The following is a 25705-nucleotide window of genomic DNA, read 5'->3' on the forward strand; positions in this document are numbered from 1 at the left end:
TGGAGCTCTGGGGTGCAGGGCAAGCCCCACTGACTCCCTCCTCTGCTCCGACCTCATAACTGGGCGCAGAGATACAGTTCCCTAGAATGCACCTCCCTGACGGCAAAAAGTGTTTTCTGTGAAAGCATGAAAAAGACTTAGCATAACCTGCCAAATCAGAGTTTTGCTGTTTTGAAAAACAGGACACCACTCTGCAGGGACACAGGGGCAGGTGGCCCGGGTTTGGGACCCAGGTCTGTTGCAGCTGGAGGACAGACCAGGCCAAGAAGAAGCCAGGCCATGAGGCCAGCCTGGTAGGGAGGCTCCCATGATCCCAGGAGAGGGGGAGGTGCAGGGGCCTAGTGCGCCAGGCCAGGAGCGCCACTAGCCAGCAGAAAGCGGCGGAGAGTGGCGGTGCACGGCAGGTGAGATGACCAGTCCCCCACCACAGGCTCTGGTGGCATCCTGTGGGGCACATCCCAGTGGGGCCCCCACCCCAAATCTTAGAGAGATGCTAAGCACCCCAGGTGGCCCCGGGCCCCAATCCTGCACATGGGTGACGGGCCCCGGAGGGTGCTGAACAAACCAGAAATCCTTACCATGTTGTTCTCAAGGTTTTCTCCGTCTTTCAGTTTCACAGGGTCAATTTCACAGGATTTGTGGCTCTGGCATATCTGGAAAGAGAGGTTAGGGCAGGGAGTGAGGGACACAAAGCCCTGGGTCTCAGGCAGGTGCAGGTCAGGGGCATCAGCCTCAGGAAGGACACCAGGAGCCACAGCCAGCCCCCGAGACACAGGGTGGGAGGGGTGGCGTTCAGAGCAGCCAGACACCGGCCTCGGTCCGTGAGGACACAACTTCCTTGAAGACCCTTCTGGGTCAGCTCACGTGGCATGAAGCTTCATAAAGTTTAACAATGTGATTACTTCAGTGTGGCCAAGCTTGCATATGGATCAAACTGTGTGATTTTAACGCGAGTTTAAGCTTCTTCACGTTGCAAAGAGCCTGCATTTTATGAAGCTGTTCTGGGGAATGCTGCTGGGGATCCCGTCCGAGGTCAGGTGAGGAGCTCAGAGCCACGTGGAAAGGAAGTGTGTGGAGCCCCCGGCTGTGCCTGGCAAGACATGACTGGCTCACAGATTTGGGGGACCCCTGCCTAAAGAAAGGGGTGCTCTCCAAAGAATCAGTTTTTCTCTTGTATGTCCCTTTGTCTTTACCAGAATGATAGATTTTCTGAAGTGAGAAATTTTTATTTTTTTAATGTTTATTCGTTTTTGAGAGAGACAGAGACACAGAGAGACAGAGACAGACAGAGACACAGAGAGAGACAGAGACAGAAAGAGAGAGAGAGAGAGAGAGAGAGAGAGAAAGAGAAAGAGAAGGAGGGAGGGAGGGAGGGAGACAGTGCGAGTGGGCAAGGAGCAGAGAGAAGGAGACACAGAATCCGAAGCAGGCTCCAGGCTCCGAGCTGTCAGCACAGAGCCTGACAAGGGGCTTGAACCCACGAACTGAGAGATCATGACCTGAGCTGACGTTGGGCACTCAACCAACTGAGCCCCCCAGGTGCCCCAGCCCTCCGTGCATTCTAGAGTGAGCATGGCATTTACCCTCAAGTAAGCATTTTCTTAATTTGAGGAAATGAAGGAGGTTCTGGAATACACACGGAAGGTCCCTGTGGGGATGCTGGGAAGAGGGTGACCTTAGTCTTCACGCAGGTGTCCCCCCCCCCCCCCCCGGGTGCTGCCTTCTCTGCATCCGCCTATGGTCCACAGGGAAGCGCCAGTGTGGTGGGGAGGGGTCCGTCACCCCCTGACTCACTTCCTCTATGGTGGGGAGGGGTCCGTCACCCCCGTGCCTGTGGGCCCTGACTCACCTTCTCCATGGCAGGGAGGGGTCCGTCCCCCCATGCTCACCTCCTCTATGGTGGGCTTCAGGGTCACGTGCAGGTAATGCATCCCTGCCAGTTTCATTGTCTCATCGATACACTTGGAGGTCAAGGAGTTTCCTCGGAAGATGGTGTTGGGGTCCCTGTAAAACAATGGTGGAGACAACTGTCTTTCAGGTAACAGGTGTCAACAGAAGCAGAGCCTGTGAGCATAGTCCAAGGAGGAAGAGACCAGCTCACCCTGTTGAGTCTGCTTCCAGATGCCCTGGAGGAAAACAGACCCGCCCCGATGTCCCACAGCTGGGAATCCTTAGCCCTGGGCCCTATCTGTGTAACAAACCCCTGTGCAGAGAGCTGCCCCACCATTCTACAGAACATCCACCTGCCCACTGCCTCACCCGTGTGAGGCTCAGTTCTGCATAAGTTCAGGCTTCTAAGGACCAAGCTGGGGTCACACAGAAGTGCAGCAGGACAGTAACCCTAACAGGCTGTGCTCCACACCTTCTTGCAACTAGGGTGCATTCTAGATCTTTCTAAACCAGGAGCTCCAGGGAGACATTCTTCTTGGCAGAACCCACCCCCACGGAGTGGGCGCAGGTCCTGGGGCAGCAGCGACCTGGCCTTCTGCTGCGGGCCTAATGTGAGCTGACAGGAGCTGAACCCACCCCCAAGGCAACTACAACGGGTGCCCTGTTTACCCCCTTCTCGCTCACATACCTCGGGATTTCCAAGAGAAAAGGTGTGTTTTTGAGGAACAGTGAGGGTGTCTCTGGAAGAAAACCTATAACGGTCACTTTAGCTGGCCCAAACCTGCGCTGACCAGCGTTGAGGGAGACTGCTGCTGCCCAGGTCACCCAGACTGCCCCCGCGCAGCCCCTCACTCACTGGGTCCTCCGGACCTCGGCGTTGGCGATGGCGCTGATGAAGGGCACGACCCGGCCATAGTGCAGGAAGAGCCTCACCAGCGGGATGGCGGCCTCCTGCTTTTCCTTGCACACCTCTCCCAGGATGTGAGCTGCGGATGCGGACACCGGCTGTGGGAAGGAAAGACACCACGGGACCCCAGTTGGAGCCCCCCAGCCGTGGGGGCTGGTCAGTGGGCTGGGATCCTGACGGAGGCTGAGGGGTGGAGTCGGGCTGGGGGCGGGGTCTGGGGGTGGAGCTGGGGAGGTGGGGTGGGGGCAGGGGGTGGAGCCGGGGTCAGAGCCAGGGCGGGACTGGGGGCGGAGCCAGGGGCGGGGCGGGGGCTGGAGGGCGGGGTCCGGGGGTGGAGTCGGGCCAGAGACGGGCCCGCAGGAGAGGCCAGGGTCAGGGCTGGGGGCGGAGCCAGGCTGGGGGAGGGGTCCGGGGGCAGAGCCAGGGTGGGGGGGCAGGGAGGCAGGGGGTGGAGCCAGGGGCGGGAGCAGGGAGCGGGAGGTGGAGGGCCAGAGGCTGGGGTGGAGCCAGGGTCGGGAGGGAAGGTGTTGGGAGGCAGGGGGCTGGGGGTGGAGCCGGCGGGGGGGGTGGAGGGGCAGGGGCTGGGGGTGGAGCCAGGGTCGGGGTGGGAGGGGCAGGAGGCTGGGGGTGGAGCCGGGGTTGGGATGGGGGCTGGGGGCTGAGCCGGGGTCCAGGGTGGGTGGGCACGGGGCTGGGGGTGGAGCCGGGGTGGGGGGCAGGGCAGGGCGGTCCGCTGGTGTGCAGATGGTAGCAGGTGGCCCAGGGCGCAGCGCGCACAGGTACCTCCACATCCGCAGACTTCAACAGCAGGTCCCGCAGCGGGCCGTAGTAGTCGGAGGAGAAGACGTGGTCTTCAGTGTAGACCACGTTCAGCCGCAGAGATCCCAAGTCCCCTGGCTTCAGGCTCTTGCTGCCGTTGTCTCGGGGCTGAAGGAAGTACCTGGGAGCAGATCACAGGGAAAGGGCTGTGTGAGGCGGCAGCACCAAGGGGCTGGTTCCCTCCAGGCTGCGCCCAGGGCTCTGCTCTGGCTGGTGGCCCGTCATGCGCTGTGCCGGGGTCTGAGGTAGGAGGGAGCTCCAGGGCGATTCTGCAGGACACCTCTCTGCTCCCTGTGCCAGGGGTGTGTGGATCGGGCATGTTTGTCATGGGAGACCCCCCCCCTGCAGGGTCCGTGTGTCGGGGGGGGGGGAAGGTCAGTCATTCCCCACGGCCCCCCCCCTCCCGCCAGAGGCCTTTCCAATGGAGACCTGCAGGGTCTGTGCCCCAGGGCACCCCCCACAACACGTGGACTACGGGGGAAGAGTCTGCAGAGCCACAGACCTAGAAGTTAAGGTGGGAAAGTAGGGAAGGGTGGAGGGAACTGGGATGAGCAGGGGGAAGCAGGTGTGTAAGTAGTCAGGGGAGACTCTGCAGTACCAGAACTGTCCTGTGATGAATGCTCCCCCGCTAGCAATCCGCGGAGCAAAGCTGCGGCTGTTGTAAGGAATGTGTGGGGCCCTGAGCATCTGAGGGGCCTGACCGGGCAGGTAGGCAGGCCAAGCACCAGAGTACATGGGCACTTTCTCGCTGTGTTCTAACCGGACGCTCTTCCCTTAGGTCTTCCGCAGTGTGGCCATGCGGGAACGCTGCTCTGAGTCTAAGGGCCAGACAGACATGGGTATGGTAGCTTGTGTCTGGCCAAGGCACCTGGCTAGGGGTCCACTGGGGCTGTCATGTGAATGTCCCCTCCTGGTTATAGAACTAGGGACAGTTCAGCTCCTCAGTGCTCCTAGCAGGAACTAGAAGCCAGCTGAGGGCTGTGCTGGTGCTGTCCTCAGAATTAAAGACACAAATTCTAGTTTCCTGGTGACAGTAAGCCACCATTAGGCAGAACACAAAAATCTACCCACACGGTGAGTTTGTAGATGTGCAGGGCTCTGGTATGTGGCATATGGCCTGTGACACCCCTTGTCCCCATCTTGTGTATCTGTTAAAGGAGAGTGTCTGTGGCTTCACAGTAATGACATTCACTGTGATATAAAGTGATTTATGAAACAATCATGAAATAAAACCAAGGCACATTCCTTATGCCAAATACAAAGTACCCAGAGAAAACAGGAGAGGAAGACAGAGAGTAGTGAGGCCTGCCTCCTGGGACACATGAGTGAGGCAGGAGGCCGAGCTGAGGGAGATCTGTCTCAAACAGCACCTTGTTCCCTTCCTCAGCAGGTGACACCTGTGACAATGGGCCACGGGGCAGCCTGGAGCAGCAGGGCTCTCCAGGTCAAGGCCCTCAGCCACCACAGCACCCGTGTGCTACCTCTCACCTCACCAGAGCTAGCTGGGAGCACGTTCAAAACCGAGGAGGTGGCTAGGAGGGGGCTGACCCGTGTCATCTCATTCTGGCTGTTCCACACTGCCTCAGCCACCCTGTCCCTCCACCTACCAGGAGGGCATGGGGCCAGGCATGCAGCCACCTTACCAGGCTTCGTAAGAGCTGGACTGTCGCAGCACGTTCAGCGGAACCCTTAGTTCTCCCAGAAACTCATCTCCAAATTTCAAGTTGCTGGCATTCCAGAGGTCAACTCTGAAAAACAGCCAATGAGGCGCAGATCTCCCATCAGGGATGGCCTAGGGAGGGCAGGCCGACCGCTGTGTTCCTCATCTTCCCCAGAAGGGTCTGGGACAGGGTAGAGCCTTCAGCCCCACAGGCCAGCCTCCATGAAGAGCCACACTGACTGAGTACATTTGAGATGTGAGGTCAACGCAGGATGTAACTTTGGAATGAAGACATGTGTTCCCTGGGCCTGGGGGGTAGGGAGAGGAGCCGAGGGCCTGGGGTTAGGGTAAGGGGCCTCCTGCCTTTTCAATAGGATGGGAAGACCATTCACTTGGGTGGAATTCTCACTGTTCCCTCTGATTTGGGGCCATGGTGACTGTACATGTGGGATGGAAGGATGGGATGGACGGACGGTGTTTCCGGGTGCTGACAAGCAAACATCGTGTGTCCCCCACAGTAACCAGAGATTACTCCATGAGCTGAAAGTCTACAGTTCTCACCACACTTGGTGGTCACGGGGAAAATTTTGGAAGACCATACCAGCCCTCTGTTGCCCCTGAGGTCTGAGCAGGAGCCGCAGGCATCGTTGGGGGGTATAGGGTGTGCCACAGGAATCCAGATGCGTCAGGGACATGGAGAGGAACAATGTCCCATGGCATTTTTAGCATAAACAAAGAGCCTTTAATCTGCCAAGCGACACCTTAGCAATGGGCCAAAAAGTTTCCAGCCAGTCTTTTCTTCTTTTTAATAAGAGAAGCATTTAAAAATATTTTGGGTTTGTCTGTTTACAATACAACAGCTAGAGGGGCGCCTGGGTGGCTCAGTCGGTTAAGCGTCCGACTTCAGCTCAGGTCATGATCTCACGGTTCGTGAGTTCCGGCCCCCCGTCGGGCTTTATGCTGACAGCTCGGAGCCCGGAGCCTGCTTCAGATTCTGTGTCTCCCTCTCTCTCTGTTCCTACCCCACTCACATTCTCTCTCTCTCTCAAAAATAAATAAACATTAAAAAAAAATTTAATTTAAAAACAAACAAACAACAGCTAGGGAGGGCTTCACTCTTGAATTTAAAGCCAAGTCTTGTATAAACACTTCTTTCTCTGAACAAGAAAGGGGACCCGTGTCTAGGGGAGCTGGGGGAGCCTCTGACCCCCAATGGGACTTGCAGACGTGTTTGGAAATGGAACACTTAACCTAAGTCTGTGCTCAAGCCAAGACCAGTGTGTGGAGGCTGGCTTCCCTCAGGACTCGAAGCCACAAGAGGAATGGAGAAAGAGGCCAGGGGTCCCACATGTGGGGGAGGGAGGGGCCTCAGTCCACGCCCCACACCTGACAGCCCCCACCGGCCCAATCCCCACCCTCTGCCCCCATGGCCTGGTTATTGTTCAGAGGCCTGAATTGTCACTGGAGGCTCAGGGGACACCAGGGTGCCCCCCAGTTGAACGTTTGTGGTATGTCCAGTCACATCTCATGCCCCTCAGGAAGCCCTGACCCTACAGGAAGGCAGATTGCAAACCATGTCAGATCTGAAGAATTCCTCAGGTTCTGGTGAGCAGCTCAGACCTAAACATGGATGATGGGAAAGGACGCCAGGTGATGGTCTCACAAGGCGCTGGGAGGGAGGCCATAGAGAGGCTGGGCTCCCAGGGGCTGCAGCCAGTGGGCATGAAGCCTCGGAGTAGCCCCTAGAATGGATGCCGGGGGACCTCTCGTGCAGCCTGTGCACACCATGGGCTTGACCGTGAGCACCCCGAAAGCAACAGGACCTCGTGCTAGGCTGGGTGAGGCCACCGGGTGGACGGAGCCTCACACACACTAAGCAGCTTGACTTCGCCTCTGAAAAAATACTGCAGCGTGAACTCCAAAACCACATTTGTCCCTTGGGTTAAGTAAATGTCCTCTCAGCCACCACCCAACAGCTGGGAAGTTTATAGCTCTTACTTCAAGCAACTCCCAGTGTCCTACTGTTAAAATTAGCAGAAAATTGAAAATTCCTCTCTCTCCTTTCCCTTATTTGTAGAAACAAAACGAAAACCAAACAGAAGAGGTGAGTTCAGACTGCAACCCCCAAGCAGGAGCCTCAAAACCCCAATTCTCGCTCACCGGATTTCAAGTTTGTCTACATCTTCCTCCTCAAAGTCAAAGTGGGATTTCCGGCTGTAGCTGCAGGGTCTGGTCACCTGGAGGGACAGACGGGCGGAAGCCTGTGTGTGCCACATCACTGTCCACTGAGCACCCCCACGGGCTGGCCACCCCAGGCCCAGGGGAAGAGGCCAGGGGCCCCACACCCAGAGCTGAGGTGGGATCCCAGCCTGCAGGCACACCCTGAGCCCCATCTCCAGGCGGCTGGGGCGCAGCAGGCAGGGCTGTGCCAGCACTCCACACGCTCCGCCTGGCTATCCTCCCAACACACCCTAAGCACCTGGGCCGGGCCCCTTCCTCCTCAGCCCCAAAGCTCCACACACCTCCCCTCTCCCTCTCCCTCCTGATCTCACCCCTCCCCAACCTCCCATGTCAGCACCTCCACCCTTATGGGATGTTGGCAGTCCATGCCTCTGCCTCCTGAGCAGGGCTCCCGTCCATCCACAGCCTAGCCTGGCCTCAGCCACATCCACCTTCAGCTGAGCCTTCTGAAGGCCCCCTGGAGCCCCCACTAGTTCCCCTCACCCAGCATAGGGGGAGTCTTTCTAAATCTGCACCCCCTGCCTGGCTCACCGTTGGACCTCTTCCTCACTGGGAAGCCTGAAGGTGACTGTGAAATGCCCCTTCTTCCAGGAAGCCCCTCAGAGTCTCGACTGCCTGATATGGTTCACAGTGCTGATAAGGTCTATCATTTGCTGTCTGGCTTCCAGTATGGTGGCCATGAGGTTCCTGCGTGGCACCTAATGTATCCACTGAGTGAATGAATGTGGCTTTGATAGAATTTTAAATAATTTCAATGAAACATTTAAGGGTTTTTATGTAAGTCTAGCCATTATCCTGGGACAAACTGGTCTGGAGGCTACTTCCTGTTGAAACTCCTGTAGGAGGTTGTGTGCCAGCCCAAAGCCCACCACTGGGACACCCTGCTCCTTCTGCCAGGAGCTCAGCCTCAGGGTGAGTCAGAACTGTGGGGCTGTTTGCAAGCTGAAGCAGAAGGCATGCACAGAGAACCAGCCACGGGGTGTACTTTTTGAGCAGGGCTTGGCCCTTTGAGTCTAAGACCATAAAGTCCAGCCAGAAGCATGCTCCAAGGTCCTGTGGTCTGAAGCCATGGGAGAGGCAGGTGCAGCCTGAGAGCCTACATCTAGGCCTGCCCTGGGTTCCTGTAGGATGTAGGCCTATCCCTGTGCTCACCTGTACTTGGGGCTTACTGAATTACTCTAGGGAAATGAGGCCCACATTAATGAGTGAAATATGGGTATATGAAATAGAAAACAAGCCCACAGAAGTGGACGTAGCTCTCTGGGTGATGCAGGCTGCAGCAAAAGCCTATGGCTTTACCGTGTGTTATATTAAAACAAGTTTGGAAAGTGCTGATTTAACTATTCTAGGCAGCCTAGATATCGAAGGCTCTGGCTGCTTTTAATGCTTTCATATTAAAAACTGTTCCTTATTCTCTGTTCCAGATCCCTCCCTGTCTCTGGAGCCCTGGCATGGATCCCCCTTGAAATCAGGTTGACAACATCAGCTTCCTGCCTGATCTTGAGTCTCTTAAAAACCATTTTCTTCACGCGGCTATGAAACAAGAATGTCCTTCTGGGACAGAAAATGGTGCTTTGCCTTCAGCACTCTGACCCCCATACCCCTTCTTACAGCTGCCCCAAGAAGCCTGGCTCCTCCGTTTCAGAAACCCATGGGCTTTCTGGACACCGGTCAGAAAAGGTCCAGGTTCTCTGCCCATGAGCTGCTTGGTTCTAACCCATCTGTCCAGCGTCATTTACCAAACTCCCCCTTCTTGCACCAGCCCCACTCTACATCTCAATACACTTTCCTTCAGCCTCATGATGCACCTTCCAGACTCTACTCAAGGGTCCCTGCTCTGCGAAGACTTGCTCTATTTCACCAGTTGTTTGCTTCCTGGTCCCCAAAGCCACTGACTTAGCAGCACTGAGCAAGTGCAGGAACCCACTTGTGTGCTCTCTGCATGGAAGCAAGCTCACGAAGACAGGAGTGGAGGCCTCATGCCACGTTGGCTGCCCAGGACCTGGTGTGTAGGAAATGTGCAAGAGACCTTTACAGATGGGAGCACATCAGCCTCAATGTATTTCCTACGGGTCACGTTTAAACTGAAGCATCTGCGTTTGCTCCCTGCTCTGTTCCCGGTCCTCAGCCCTCACGGCTTCCATCACACTAATTTCACTGGTTTACAGTTCTGAGGCAGCCAAAGGGTCTCTTTGTTCACATACGTTTCCTTGGGGCACCTGGGAGGCCCGGTCAGTTAAGCCTCGGACTTTGGCTCAGGTCACAATCTCACAGTCCGTGAGTTTGAGTCCCATGCCGGGCTCTGTGACAACAGCTGGGAGCCTGGAGCTGCTTCGGATTCTGTGTCCCCTCTCTCTCTGCCCCTCTCCCACTCATGCTCTGTCTCTCTTTCTCAAAAATGAATAAACATTAAAAAAAAAGCAAATACATTTCCTCTTTTGCTTCAAATCCCCTCACTATTTCTGGTCAACAAGTGTCCCTCCACAGCTCAGGAAAGACTAGTGAAGCAGGCAAAAAAAAAAAAAAACAAACCAAACCAACCAAATAATAGAAAACCACCAAATCCTGATCACTTGGAAAGTATCAGTTTGTCAGCATTCAGATCAGAACTGGGGAGGGGAGGAAAGTTCCTCCGAACGCAGCACAGGCAGGAGGGAGGGGTCATGTGCTGCGAGGTCACTGCGGGACCTATGGAAGGAAGGTGACCCTGCCTGAGGCCTGTCAGATCCACCTCCTCCCACAGGGTCTCAGTGTGACATCTGTGGCACTGAAACACCAACCTCAAAATAAAACACTTCATCAAACTGCGGGTTGTTGGTCTTCTTTTTCACCTTCGTCTTCTTTGCCTCTGATCTGAACCAGGGAGGAAGGGTGAAGGTTAAAACTGATGCTGCTGATGCCAAATCTCTCGCCCATAACTTACTGCCTCTCTTGTCTTGTAAATATTTCTGCCTGGTTACCCTCCCAACACCCCCTAAGCACCTTGGCCGGACCCCTCCCTCCTCAGTCCCCAAACTCCACACACCTCCCCTCTCCCTCTCCCTCCTGATCTCACCCCTCCCCAACCTTCCCATGTCAGCACCTCCACCCTTATGGCATGTTGGCAGCCCATGCCTCTGCCTCCCAAGCAGGACTCCCATCCGGCCACAGCCTGCAGACGAGGAACCCTTACTGAGCCAAGAATACCCAGTGTGAAGAAGCTAAGGGCTTTCTTCACAAAGCAGTTTTAAGGCAACAAAAGAAAGAAAAGTAAGCCAGAACAATATATTCCACCACAGGGCCCATCCTGCACTTCCCAGAACAAGGAGGCCTCAGCATCATCGCACCGGAGTACAGCTCGCCAGAGAGGCCTAGACATGGTACTTGCCTGCACGGCCCTTCCAGGGCCACGGTGGCGTAGGGGTCACACTGCCCGTTCACGATGGGAAGGCCTTGGCACTCGAGGATGCTGCAGAGAGAGTGGGAATGTCAGGGGCGGGAGCCGGGGGCCTGCAGGCAGCTTCTCAGGGCTACCCTGAGGTCCGAGAGGACAGCAGCCTCAACAGCCCAGGGCCGAGCGTCCTGAGTTCTGGGTGGTGGTCCCGATGCCCGGAGCTCCCGTCTAGCGAAGAGTAGTGGGTGGTGGGTGCACCGATTATCAATCCAGAAACATCTGGGGGCAGGGGACAGTGGTGCCGCATTCAGGACACCCTCCTGGTGACTCCCATGAGTGACACCTTCCAGAGCTTTCCGCGACTCATGAGCTCGCCTCCCCAGCAACCCGACACAGTAGACACTACTGCGTGTCCTCGTTGTAGGTGGGGGACCTCCGTGCCACATGGGCTTCTCGGCAGCAGAAGCTGCCACGGTGTCAGGGTCTCCTCACGCCTGATCCCACCTGCAGGCCCTGGTTCCTGGTTCTCTTTGCATTCTGGAACACGGCCAGCCACACTAGTTCTGAGCACCTTTTCCATGAATTCTGTCCTATCACCCTGGGTGTGCTTCCCTGGACTGTCCCTTCTCCGGGCTGTGGGGCATGCTGTCCTGCTCCTGGCATGCAGGCTGGAGCACGTGCTGGATGTTAGGCTCTCAGGCTGCTGGAGTCCAGATGCGCCGCGTTCCGGAGAACAAGGCTGCTGGGCCTCCTGCTGCTTGGCAGTTAGCGATCTCCTGCTGCACACTGATTATGGCCATTCTTGTTTGAGGCTTTGTCGGGATAGGCACCAGGACAGGCTGGCCCCACCAGCAGGCTCTGTGCGGAGTGCCGAGTGGGAACAAGGATCTCCACTGGCGGAGAATCAGTGCTTCCCAGGGCCGCAAGAGCCCCTTGGATCCACAGACCCCACGCTCTGCCCGACCCCGTGGCGCTCGCCCTATGGGTTCACACAGGCCTGTTGAGCGCTGTGGGGCCCCTCCTCTCCAGAAACACCCATAGCGGCTCAGGCCCCCAGCTGCAGTCTGTCTCCCCACCTGCCTCCAGGCTCCACTTGGGACTCCCCCTGCCCCTCGCCACCCACACAGCTCCAGGACAAAACCAGGACCACTGTGGCCTCCCTGTCTGCTTCCCTTACTTGGGGTCAGAGAGCTGAACTGCCGACTGCCCGCCATCCAGAATGTTCCACCCTTACGGCATCTGGCTCTTTAGTTGACTGTGGTGGGGGAGGGTCCAGTTTGCAGCAGGAGTCCTGCTCCCATGGAGGGGCATCACTTTCACCGTCTCCCCTGCGACATCTCAGGGCTCGTTTCTCTTTGGTGCCGGAAAGCCGGAAACCAACCTGCTTCTCATTCCTTCCTACGTTGAGCAATCTGAGCTGCCCCTCTCAGGAATGCTTTAGCCTCTAACACTTAATAGAGTATTTCTTTCTGGGTGAGAAGTTTCATTTCCTTCGTTTCTCCTTCATAGTACTTGTGCGCCCGGAGCGTGTGCCATGCCTCTCCTGGCCAGGGCACTTTTGTACACAGTTCTTCTTTCTTCCCACTTCCCACCACGTTTCTCGTGGAGCCCGTTGGGTGGGCTGAGCCTCACAGACTGCCCTGTTACTCCGATCAGCTGTACCTGGTCTTTCAGCTCTTTTACCTACTTTATGGACCATTCCAGGGTTCCCTCTCAGATTACTGACTTGGTCTCTGGTTTCCCTCCTCCCTTCACTGACTGATCATTCCAGAAACATATATTCGCCCATCGACTCATCACACATCAAATATTTGCTGAGCTCTTCTCCACTCAGGCCCATCTCCCCGAATGGGCGAGCAGCTGTGAGGAAGTCAGAGGTTCACATCTGAAGCTTGGGTCTGCTCAGCCGGCTCGGCAGCAAATACAAGACGATAAACACGTGACATGCAACTGTCACGTGTGATCATGCAAGGGAAGAAATAAACTGGAGACAAGGGCAGAGAAGTACAAGTCGGGGTCAACCTCTCGGGTGGTTGGAGGTCTCGGAGAGCAGGTGGCCTTGGGTCACGGGAAGAAGGACCAGGATGGCCTGTCAGAAGCCAGGAGGCCCCCAGGGAGCAGCACTGTGAGACGCTGGGGAGGCAGCTTGCTCAGGATGTGTGTGGGGAGGCCCGAGCTCTCTCCCTGAGCAAACAACTCATTTAATGCAAACATGTTTTTATTACGTTCACTTGTTATCAAGAAGGTTTACATGGCAAGTATGCCCGCAGTTTGCAGCCTCAGAGATAATGGGTTTTCATGGCCATGGACTAGATGGCATCGCTAAGCATCAAACTGAAAGCAAGTTTTCTCACATCTACATCCTAGGGAAGCACCACCAGATGTGGGCAGCGGCCACCCTAGAGCAGTGAACATTGCTGTCTTTCCTTCTCCAAGAGACCAGTCTGAGAAACACTCTATTCTCTAACTCAAAACGAGGGTTGGATGCTGACTGCAGTCACACAAAGACACCTCGGAGGAAAGAATCAACACCCTCCCATCCGGCATGCCACAAGTGGGAACCACAATAAGGACGCCAGCCTTCCTGCGCTCTCCTGCAGACAGCTTCCTGCGGCTACAGCCCTGCACACAAGCTGGCAGGGGGCTCTTGCAGACCACCCGAGGCACACGAAGCCGAGGTTCATTTTACTTCACACACAGTCTGTGTCTCCAGGCCCATTCTCTTTGAAACAACTTCAACAAATGCTTCGGAAAGTTCTAGATAAATAACGGAAAGGGATGAAATATTTACCAGGTCCTGGAAAGGCACTGTGAAACATACAGTGACCCAAACAGTCAACTGAGCCAGAATCTAACACACCCCAAGTACAATATTTTGTGTGTATTTTAACATTTATAGGATTTTACCTTCAAACTGACCATTAACGCATGGTTATGCCTCTTAGCTGGAGTGACAGCCTGCAGCTTCAAACTCATTTCAATTTCTCCCTTCCCTCCATGTGGACACATGCTGGGGCCTCTGCTGCCTGCCCCACAAGGAGGAAATGCTGAACTGGGCAGTGTGCAGGCACGAGAGAGCTGGAGACACGCTGGCCGTGCAGTGACAAGGTGTCACCGGGTCACCAGCCTGCCATCTGCTCAGCCCTCTGCCCTCACACTTCAGCTTGAAAGGCTTCCTGCCTCCAGAAAGAGCCACATATCAATAGCCTGTTGGCTACTTTTTTCTTTTTGTAATTTCCTAATAACAGAAAGCAAGATCTCTGCTAGATTTGAGGTGCTATTGGAATTCCCCACCGGGGCGCACCTGGGGGTGGGGCTGCCTGCGGCCTGTGCCCGCTCCCCTGGCCATCAGCCCTGCAGTCTGGCCACATGAGCAGGGCCCTGGCCGGTCAGCACGAGCTGCTGCCAGCAGGACTCTCGTCGGCTTGGGAGGCGCTGGAGCGTGAAGGCAGGAAAGTGCGGAACCCTTGCTTTCAGACAAAGCAGGTGACCACGGGACAGCAAGAGAAAGATGCTCTGCAGGGACAAGAGAGGGAGGACTGTGGAAAGGGGCGAGCAGAGGTCTCGTGCAGCGCCAGCAGAGCCGAGTGCTAGTGCACACGTGTCTTCTCTCCCGCTCATCTTCTGGCACACATGGCCGCTGCACATTGCCCACACGCACCACTGTTCTAAAGGAAGCGGTGCATGGTCCACAGAAATGTCCACGAGCAATCGCCCCCGATGCACAACATCATGTCCACTGGCCCTGGCGTAGACCTCAGCGGTCTCACGGATACTTGCAGATCACACACATCGACTACTTAATTCACTGCACAAATGGCTTCAGAACCCTGCCTCCATGCTCAACAGGCCGGCTCACACCTGCCAGCTTTTCCAACACTTGTCTCCAGTGCAGTGACATGCCAATGCCCTCACGTGTTGACATGCAGCCAGAATGCAGACCCCGGGAGGCCGGGAACAGCCCTCAGCCTGCAGCAGGGGTTCATGAAATATTTTTGAGTGAGTGATAAAAAGGTACATTAATCTTTGTTGGGGATGAAAATAAAGCATGAGATGAGGCCCTAGAGTCCAAGCCTGAGATCATGCACAGGCATCTGTGTGACATGGGGATTGGCAGATGCCACATCCACATACAGACGAGAACATGAAGGTGGTGGCTCACCAAACCATGTGGGCCTCGTCAGGCGTCCAGGCCAGCAGACTTGGACATACAAGTGAACAGGACAAAAAAGAGGGGTTACAATCAGGAAAAGCCATGTGTGGAAGGAACAGGGAGGTTTCCGTGAGCAAGTCCAGCAGGTGTTCCGTCCACATGACCACACGAAGCCTGGGTACTGACGGCACCACCCAGGCAGGTCAGGGAGAGGTGATAGGAAAGCCCACAGATAACACCCACTACCAGCAGGACGCAGGATAGGTGAGGGCCATGAGCCTCCAGCCTCCCGAAGCCTCCAGGGTGTACACGGGTAATGGACACCCTCAGGAAAGAACTGCAAGCACTCACGGGACAAACTGTGGTTTTGGAGGGGAGACAGCCTCACCTTGCTCTTCAGCCTGGCAGGGAGGTGCTCCCAGCAGAGAAGGGTGCTCCTGGTTGGCAGGGAAGGGTGCTCCCAGTGGGGAGGGGTGCTCCCAGCTCGCGGGAAGGGTGTTCTCGGCTGGCGGGGAAGCGTTCTCCCAGTGGGGAAGGGTGCTCTCAGCTAGCAGGGAAGGGTGCTCCCAGCTGGTGGGGAAGGGTGCTCCCAGATTGCGGGGAAGGGTTCTCCCAGTGGGGAAGGGTGCTCTCAGCTAGCAGGGAAGGGTGCTCCCAGCTGGTGGGGAAGGGTGCTCCCAGATTGCGGGGAAGGGTTCTCCCAGTGGGGAAGAGTGCTCTTGGCTGGCGGGGAAGGGTGCTCCTAGCTGGTGGGGAAGAGTGCTCCCGGCTCCAGGGAAGGGTGCTCCCGGCTCGCAGGGAAGGTTCTCCCAGTGGAGAACAATGCTCCCGGCTGGTGGGGAGGGGTGCTCCCGACGGGGAAGGGTGTGCCAGCAGCAAAGAGGGATACGCTGGAAGCAGGGAGAGAGAACTCAACCTGGCCAGAACACCCCCAGGCACCCCATGAAAGACGACCTAGGCCAGGTGAGAGGTGACGGGAGTGGGGAAGGACCTCACAGTGCTGGTCCTGCAGCCTCTGGGTGGGTGGACTGCCGGCCCCAGTAGGAATTACTGGCTGTGGTGTGCTGGGTGGTGGCCCCAAAAGAGATGTCACCTTATTTGGAAAAAGGTCTTTGCAGATGTAATTCAGCTAAGGATCTTGAGATGATGAGATTATCCTGGATTCAGGGTGGGCCCTAAACTCGATCACTAGTGTCCCTACAGGAGGGAAGCTTCACAGACACAGTGGAGAGGGTCACGTGAAGGGGGAGGAGAGAGGGAAGGGACTGCCTGCAGCCCGAGAAGCTGCGGAAGGGGTCAGGGGAAGGGACCGTTCCCTGGAGTGTCCAGATTGCGGATCTGGCTTCCAGAACTGGGATAGAATAAAGTTCTGTTGAGTTAAGCCACTTAAGATTGTGGTGTTTGGCCTCAGCAGCCCTAGGAAAGTAACACCCCTGCAGTAAGGGAATGACATGTGTCAGGAAGGCTGAGAACGCATCCCCATCACGTTCTAGAGAGGAAAGTGGGGATAAATCACGGTGATGGTGCTGCCAGGCAGGAGGGAGGGACTGGGGTGATTCTCAGGCAAAGAGAGAAGCGTATTGGAATGAATCTGCTTCTGCCCAAATGACTTCAACAGCCCATCGTCCCAGCTCTTACTTTCTCCAGAGCCCAGAACACACTGTGAGGTTGGCCCAAGCCCTTGCCAACCTTTGAGATGCCAGGGCACAAGGGGAGAACGCACACAAATAACCGCGTGTGCTCCTGCACATATGCCGGCATAGATGCCATTATTCCAATCTTACACAGGAGGTGATAGCAGAGAAAGTCAGAGTTTGCAGGCTGTTACATGGCCAGGGGAGATTCTGCTGTCTTTGGACACCAGGATTTGGGGTCCTGAGGCTTTTACACTTGATAGAGTGTCCATTGTCTCCTGTTCCATCCCAAATCAGGGCTGTTTGTGGAAAGTCCCAGGTGCACAGAACACACTTAGCTCTAAGGGAGAAAGTGATAAAATACAAAATGGCTGCAATGTCAGAGGAGACCTAGTGGCCATGATGCCCACGTTAAAAAAGAAAAAAGGATCACAAATCGATCATCCTAACTTCTACCCTAAGAAATAAGAAAAGCAAAAAACCCACAAAGGCAGAAAGAAGGAAATAGTAAAGACCGTAGCAGAGATAATGAAGTAGAAAAATCAGTAAAACCAAAAGCGAGGCCTTTGTAAAGATCCACAAACTTGACAAATCTTTAGCTAGGCTGACTGAGAAAAAGAGAAGACTCATATTACTAAAATTATTAATGAAAGAGGGGACATTTCTAATGACCTTAGAGAAACAAAACCATTTTTAAAAAACATTACAGAGGAGCTAACCAAATGGGAAGGCAGTGTTTCAGGGGTTGGAAGGTTTAGTATTGCTAATTCCCCAAACTGACAGATTCAATACAATCACGATCAAAATGTCAACTGCTATTTTTGTGGAAATTAACATGGTGACCCTAAAAATCACATGGAAATGAAAAGAGCTCAGGATAACAAGTCACCAAAAAAAAAAAAAAAGGACCAAGATGGAGACTCACGCTTCTTGATTTCAAAATGTACCACAAATCGAAAGTTGCCAAGACTGGGTGGTACCAGCATAGGGACAGGCATGCAGGTCAACGGGATAGGTTCTGAACTATTCTATTGAACTAATACATTCATCCATTCATAGCCCAGTGGTTTTCAACAAAAATGCCAAGATAATTCACATGGAAAGAATGATGCCAAGACAACTGGATATTCAAAAGCAAAAGAATCAATGCTGGCACCTTTCTAACACCACATACAACAATTACTTCCAAACGTGGTGAGGACCTGAAGCTGAGAGCCCAAACCGTACAAATGTTAGATTGGATTAGGAAATGATTTCTTAGATCTGGACCTAAAACACAGGAAACGACAGATAACTTAGAGTTCATTGAGATTTAAAAGTCTTGTATCACAAAGAACATTACCAAGAAAGTAAAGGCAGACAGCAGAATGACAAAAAATGTTTTCAAGTTATGTATTTGACAAAAGCCTAGCATCCAGAATATACGAAAAAATCTTACATCTTAACAATAAAACACTAATAACCCAACGAAAAAATCAGCAAAGGACTTGCACAGACATTTCTTCAGAGAAGAAACAGAGCTGGCCAACAAGGACGAGAAAGGATGGTCAGTGTCATTTAGGGAAACGTAAGTCAACGCCGCTTCACACCCATCAGGAGCCTGCAAAAACAAACATGGAGAATCACGTGGGTTGGCAGGCATGCGGGGGGACCGGAGCAGTCGCACACAGCTGGCCGTGTAAATGCGGCGACCACTGTGACAAAACAGTCGGGCATTTCTTCAAAGAGTTAAGCAGAGTTAAGATATAATGCACTGATTCTACTCCTAGGTTACGTACCCAAGATAAATGAGAACAAGTCTGTACAAACGCTTATAGAAGAATGTTCCCAGCAGTATTCACAATCGCCTCAAAGTGGGAACAACCCAAATGTCTACGAATGGACGATGATAAGAAAATGCGGTGTACGCACACGATGAACATTACTCGGCCCTAACATAATTGAAGCCCTGATGCCTGCTACTGCATGAGTGAAACTTGCCGACATCATGCTCAGTGAGAGAAGACAGTCCCAGAGAACCACACGTTATGTGACTCCGTTTATGTGAGACATCCAGGATAAGCAAATCCATAGGCAGGAAGCAGGTCAGTGGTTGCCAAGGGCTGGAGAGTATGGGTTACAGCTGCTCCTGGGGATGGGATTTCTTTCTTGTGGTGATGAAATGTGCTGGAACTAGACAGTGGTTAGTGGTGACGGTTGCACAACTGAGTGTGCATTTTACAATGCTGAATTTTATGGTATGTAAAGGATATTTCCTAGCGAAAGAAAAATCTACAGTGCAAGGCAAAGTGAAGAAAGAAAAGTCACTGGTCCCTCAGACACCTTTGACTCATGTGATTGGAGGATATGTGCCCCTGTGGGACTCTGTAGCACCCCCAGCCTCTTTCTCCCTCATTGCACCCCTATGGGGGAACCTTGTGCCCTGGAACTCTGAACAAAGTGTACTAGCGTGTGGCAGTATGTGCCGATGGGTGTGCTGCTTTGTACATATACGTATAGGGTGTATATACGCCAGCATGTAGACGAGTGTGTGTGCTCATGTGTACTAGCAGGTGTACCAGTGTACGTGCTAGTGTGTGCTAATGAGCATGCTAGCGTGCGCCAGTGTATCCTAACATATGTACTAGTGTGTGTTCGTGTGTGCTAGCAATGTCAGCGTGTGCTAGCATGTGTGCCGGTGTGGGAAGTCGTATAGGCTGGCATGTACCTGTATGTGTAGTAGATGCGCTGCTGCGCTAGTGTATGTAGAGTATACACTAGTACATCTATCAGTGTGTACTCACGTGTGCTAGCGTGTATGCTAGTGTGCGTACTAGTGTACGCTAGGAAGAAGCAGGCAGGATCCCACCACAAAGATGCAGGAACCAGGCAAACCCCTGGTGCTCTAACCAAGGAGACTTCCAGAAGGCAGTGTCTGGGGAGCTCCCGCGGTTGGTTGGCAGGGACAACATGGATGGCAGGAACTCTGGGGGTGGGTGGGGACCGGTGGGGATGGCAGGGTGGGTAGTTGTGAAGTATCGCTCCGTCTCCTGCTCTGGGCACCACACCTGTCCTCTGATCAGGCCCACTCCCCCCACCTCTCCCTGGACAGGACCACGGCTCTGTGCCCTCCCCAGAGAAACAGCTTACTTCCACCCTCCCTCACCTGGACATGAGGCTGGACGGGATGGCTGTCAGAACAGGAATCCTGGCCCATGTCTCCTATGTTCACCCTCCTGACTCAGTGCTCTGCCCAGCCTGGTCCATTCTGTCTCCCAACCTCTAAAGCGCACTTCTTATCCTACGTAAGGCTCTTTCTGAACAGCCTTAAGTTGTTTTGGAACACGGTGAGATAAGCCTACAAATAAACAAGGAAACAGGCAACTCTCTCTCCCTGCTACAGGGTCTGAGAGCACAGCAACTACTTCAAGAACAGGAGCACAGAAGCAGCGAAGGACAAAGCTCACGGTGTCCTCCCCATGTCCCATACCAAGTCCTGTGCACGTCCTACACACATTCCCATGCGTGTCCCCCTGCAGCCAGAAGTGACCAGATGACAGGTTCCAACAATGCTGTGGGAAGCAGGCCAGGGCTCCCCAGGGTGGCAGACGATGTAGGATCCTCCTCGAGCCCCCACCCTGGGCCCTATGCAGGGACACAGGGAGCACAGTCCTAAAGTGGAACTCGCCCATTCTCACTGAAGCCCTTTCTGCCAGAGATGGTTAAGAGATGAATTCAGGAAACTGTCTTCTCCTAAGATGAAGCACGCGGAAACGTCTGGTCTCTCTCCTGGTTTCTGTGAACCTTCACTCTTCACTTCCTCTTCCAAGACTCCTTTCCCACCGCCCTTCACTCAGGACATACCAGAGGCTCCAAACATGCCAGCCACAGACAGATGGGCCAGATGGCACTCTGACGCCCTCCCACGGGACCCCCAACTACTGCAGGCGTCGTCGGTAAAAACAAATGTGGGGCCCATGGGGCAAGCAGTGAGAGAACAGGGTCTTGGCCAGGGTGTGTGTGCCCCAAGGTCTCACTGGGGTAACAGGGCAAGGACCCTGCACACAATGTGAGCTTGTGCGTGTGTCCGGGCATCTCCCAAGAGTCCTCGGCCCCCTCCTCTATGGGATCCGTGACCCTAAATGTCAAGAGCCTCACCTGCTTAGACACGTGCACAGACATTCACACTCACCAAGCGTTGCAGGGTAGATGGAGCCCTGGATTCGGAGTGCAAGATCTGAGTTCAGGCCCTAGCTCTGCCGACAGGCCTCAGACACACCTCTGCACTGTTTCCTCACCTGTATTGCCCTGGGTGAGACAGCACCCGCTTTGCCTAAATGTCCCCCTGAGTAAGTATGGCTATTCACAAAAGCCAAATTCATTACCTCTAGCATTTGCTTTACTGAGGATTTCAAGAACAATGTGCCAGAACCTCTAAAAACACTGTCATTGTGGGGAATCACCGACTTTGGGATTTCTGACTCATTTGTTTGAAAAACAAGGACCCGTCCTGGGTCAGAGTTACTACTTCATGAAGACCAGGTGTCCATGTCTTACCGCGTGGCCAGCTTGTGGCAGACGACGCCCGTGTCGGTGATGACCTCACTCAGCCTCAGCTCCAGGTGGACCTTGCCCTGAAAGGCATAAGGACACAGGGTCACGAGGGGCTGGCCACGCGTAGGGGAGAGCTCCCCAGAGTCTCTGCTCATAAACGTGAAGCTGTGTCTGACCGCATGCAGCATCCACAGCGCTGCCCCCACCCTACTCAGATCCCAGGGCTCCAGATGAGGCACAGCTACCCCCGAGTTAAAGGGCCCAACCCAACAGGCACATTGCAATCCCAGCTTTAAGGACAGCAGACCGCTGTTTCAGAAGAAAGAAGTCAAAAGGCACAAGGAACAGGTGCCAGAGAAAGCAGCCTCCCCAACATGTTTGCTTGCTTTTATCTGCGTCCCTTCATACAACAGATGCCTGCATCAGACACCTGCCCCATCGCCTCAGTACATGTGCATGTGTGTCTGTGTGTGTGTGGCCTGGACACCATGCCAGGGGAAATCAGTCCTGTGCCCCAGGCAGGAAGTTAATGCCCATGGATGCTTCTGAAGGACAGGGGAGCAGAGGTGGCTGGAATTTTGAGAGCAAGACCAGTGCTGTGTTTCTGCCTGCATCTACATCTCTGCCAATGTCAGCCCAGCTGGAGGACCCAACCAGGTTACCATCAGGGGTCAGGGGTCAGGAGAGGGAAGAGGAGAGGGGACTGCGAAGAAGAGAGGAGGTTGTTCCTAAGAAACATGCAACAGTAGCAGGTGTGACACACTGACATATTTCTAGGAGTACACACAATGTTAAAATTAACGCTCTTTTTAATTAGAAAAGTGGCTGAGCTGGATAATCTCCAAGGTCCCTTCTGACTGAAACTTCTAGACTCTGCAACTTGGGGAGGGCCCTCTGAAGGCTGCCTTGTGCTAGAAGAATCCAGGGCCCCAGACTGACAGACGGATGGATGGATGGACTGGAGGAAAGCATAGGCAGGACTGCTCAGCAGCGCCCCCAGTGGCCTCCTGGGTTCTCCTGCAGCTGCGGAGACACCTGCACAGGGCCCTGCTTGCCCAGCGGCGTTGAGGCCAGCCTCCCGGGTCCTCTGGCTCACCCACGACACTGACACGGGAGACCTGACGTGCCCCTGATGTGCCCCAGGCGCTGCCCTTTCTGGCCCTTCCCTCACCTGCAGGACAAATGGTCTCAGGAAGGGGAAGTGATGGATGATGGGTCCAGAGCAGCATCACACCTGCGTGACCCTGGGCAACATCCGGTGTCCAGGGCACTGACCCCGTATCTGCAGAGGCGCTGACGGGCTCCGGCCATGCACATAACTCCAGGAATACCTCCTGAGCACCGCGCTTCCCAAGGGGTCAACGGGCCCTTCCCAAAGCCCTGGGAGCTTCTGGCCCAGAGCGCCCCTCCCATGACAAGCGTGCACACAGCAGGCTCCAGGACGCACACCACCCCATCCACCCAGCCTGGGGGGGGGGGGGGTTCGGTGCCGCCGGCTCTGCAGGTGCGGCAAACACACGTCCACGCTGCCAGCAGTGACCCTGGCGGGCCGCATCCTGCAGCTCCCTTGCGCGGAGCCGGGTCAGGCTCCGGGCTCCCCGCCGGCGCCCTGAGGCAGGCGCTGCCATCTGCCAAGGTGAGAGTGCGAGGCGCAGGCCACCCACTCCCCCTCGTCGCCCACGCCCCTTCGTCGCGCATGTCCCCCTCCCCCGCTCCCCTTGTCGCGCACATCACCCATGCCCCCTCGCCCCGCACGCCGCCCACGCCCCCCTCGCCACCCTTCAAACCCGACCACTCGGCAAATGCTCCACCTGAGGGAGCAGAGGAAGGACGTACCCCTAACAGGCTGCTCCCGGTTAACGCCCGCAACCTGCATTCCCAGCCGCGAAACAAAGTCCCCACGGCCGTTCGGAGATCACGTCACTACTTCTGAGAGGCTTCTGACAAGTGGGGACGTGTCCGGGCTGAGACAACCCCACCAACGATGACCGACAGCCCCATTTCTGGTTTGTCCCAGAAGAGGACCCGCACATCACACGGCAGGCCCCGCTGCTCCGCTGCTGAGCTTCCTCTCCAGGGGGTGCACCTCCGCACCGAGGGCGGCAGACGCTGAGAGGAACACCTCCCTGGCCAGGGGGCAGATTTTGAGGGGAGCACCTCCCCAGCAAGGGGGCAGATGCTGAGGGGAAGCACCTTCCCACTGAGAGGGTAGATGTTGTTGGCTAACGCATGCTGCCACCATATTCGGGAGACTAGGGAGAGGACGGGTCGAAGTTACACAAAACAGTACAAACTCAGAACATCACTGAAAGGACTCCTCCCCCCTCCTCCCAAAGTTAAGGCAATAAATCTGCAGTTCAGAAGTTCACATCCGAAGCCAGACACAGGTTAAGGGCGTGCCCCGTGCCCTGTGGGTGACACACCACCGCCCTCACAAACAACCCGGCCACAAACACCTACACGCAGGGGCACGGGGGCGCCACACCCTCCACCCCCCCGGACAGACAGGAAGTGTGGGTTCTCCAGCTCGCCTCTGCACAGCATTTGACACCCGCTAAACGCCACCCCGCCCTCGAAGAATCTGACCCTGGGCTTGTTTTGATCTCAGCAGAGGCTCCCCACTTAGAGGCCTAGTCACAGGCCCCACGTGCTGAGCTGAGGGCAGGAGGTGGGGCCCGGCTGGGCAGGCCCCCTGAGGACTCCGCCCAAGGGCCCTGCATCTGTGAGGAGAAAAGCCTTGGAGCAGCGCGTTACAAAATGCTGACTGCATAGCTTTTCCCATTTTTATTCAATGTGAACGGTGATAGTAAGAAGTTTAAAAAGCAACTGGGAGATGAACACCCGGACCTGCGGGCCGGCCGCTGCCCATAAACACCCTGTCCCGCTGCAGAGAGGGACCCATCCACATCAGGACCCACCAGCGCGGCCAGTCCTGGGCCATAAATCACACAATGTCTGCTCTTGGATCGGAACTTGAAATACAAATCACTATCAGAAAGACAGCTTAAAATCCCCAAATATTTGAAGATTGAACAGCATACTTCCAAATAACAGACCAAAGAAAAAGTCTCAAGAGCAACTGAGAGATATTTGATTTTATTTCTTTTCATAAGTGAAAATGAAAATAAAACTTATCACAATGTGTGGGATACAGTGAAAGCAGTGCTTGCTGAGAAATTTATAGCAGTGACCGCACACATTCGAGACAAAAGATCTAACCTCAATAATCTAAGGAAACTGGAAAGAGAAGAGCAAGAGCAGAAATCAACAAAACTGAAAACAGAAAATCAATAGAAAAAAATCAGCAAAACCAAAAGCTGTTTTTGTTTGTTTGTTTTTTAACGATCAATAAAACTGATTAAACCTCTAGCTAGGCTAAGAAAATAGAAAACACAAATTACTAATAACAGAATGAAAGAGGGGCCATCACTGGTGCTGCCGCGAAGCCATCCTGTGGGTTCTGAACCGGCAGTTCCGGGGGCACCTTTGTCACACCAGTGGAACTCAGGACAAAGAATGACCCTCCGTGAATGGAGGATAAGAATCTCTCGTATTGTTATACTCTAGCTCCTGGAGGCAGCTAATGCGCCACAGGGATACTAATAATAGAGGCCTAGTGGGGCAAGGACACAGGAGTCCCTTCTACTTTCTGGTCAGTTTTCTGCGAACATAAAATTGAAAAAGTTTATCACCTAAGAAAGAAAATCACAGTGGTTCCCACACATTTTTCTCAGGAAAGCATCAGATCCCTGGCCTGGAGAGAGGGCCTCGACCACGGGCTGCGATGACAGCAGCAGACTGCACCCTCCCGGTCAAGCCCCGGTCTGCACGCCTGGAGGTCGGGGCCGGAGTCAGCGCACAGGAGGGCCCCTGGTCACCAAGCACTCGGACCTTGGTGGCGCTGAGAACAGGCGAGACTCCCGTGAACACAGAAGCCAAGGACCAGTCAGAAACGGCACGTGGAGGCCAGCCCTTGCCTCCCTCACTTCCCCAAACCCACAGGAAGATTCAGAGCTGGGCCCTCAATGCAGACAGCTGCTGGCTCTTGGCAAGTCCTTCAAGCAGGGTTGTCTGACACAGAGGACAGACGAAATTCCTGGGGTTTCCAGCCACGCTAAAGGTGCTGGAAGACGGCCAGAGTTTGCTGTCAGAGTTTTCTGGATGCACACTTCAACGGCAAGTCTGCTGAGACCACAGAGCACATGGCAGAGCTCAGTGGCAGCCGGGTGTCCTCAGAGGAGCTGGGGAAGGGTCCCTGGGCCCGCTCAGGTGATGGGTGGGGACCGACTCCCTCCCCTTGCAATACGGAGAAGCACCTGTCCCTGCCAACCGCGTGGTTCTGATCCTCTCACCCAGGGTCAGGGAAAGAACAGAGCAACTAATTCTTGTGAATAAAGTGATTTTCCAGAGACTTTAACAAACATCAGTTCCAGAAGGAATCAAGAAATTTTTAATTGCCTTTCCCCCCATTACTTTGATTCCTTGATCTCTTGTT

The 25705-nt window shown here is 54.7% G+C and overlaps 1 protein-coding gene across 2 annotated transcripts in view; it reads right to left on the minus strand.

Annotated features, from left to right (window-relative positions):
- Positions 1–25705, minus strand: part of RASA3 (RAS p21 protein activator 3) — a 119425-nt gene that overhangs the window by 21996 nt on the left and 71724 nt on the right. Inside the window, exons 1-10 of one of the 2 annotated variants that reach the window (XM_042980799.1) lie at positions 23047–23105; positions 21214–21290; positions 10885–10965; positions 10298–10370; positions 7437–7513; positions 5260–5364; positions 3581–3737; positions 2747–2895; positions 1890–2004; positions 579–653 (exon numbers count right to left, since the gene is read on the minus strand). In XM_042980799.1, the coding sequence (XP_042836733.1) occupies positions 579–653; positions 1890–1946 (132 nt within the window). In that variant the 5' untranslated portion in view covers positions 1947–2004; positions 2747–2895; positions 3581–3737; ... (4 more) ...; positions 21214–21290; positions 23047–23105. Of the gene's footprint in view, positions 1–578; positions 654–1889; positions 2005–2746; positions 2896–3580; positions 3738–5259; positions 5365–7436; positions 7514–10297; positions 10371–10884; positions 10966–21213; positions 21291–23046; positions 23106–25705 lie in introns of those variants that run through there. The other variant, XM_042980792.1, reaches the window with a different exon arrangement.

Source organism: Panthera tigris, chromosome A1 (genome assembly GCF_018350195.1).
Source record: "Panthera tigris isolate Pti1 chromosome A1, P.tigris_Pti1_mat1.1, whole genome shotgun sequence".
NCBI lineage: Eukaryota > Metazoa > Chordata > Mammalia > Carnivora > Felidae > Panthera > Panthera tigris.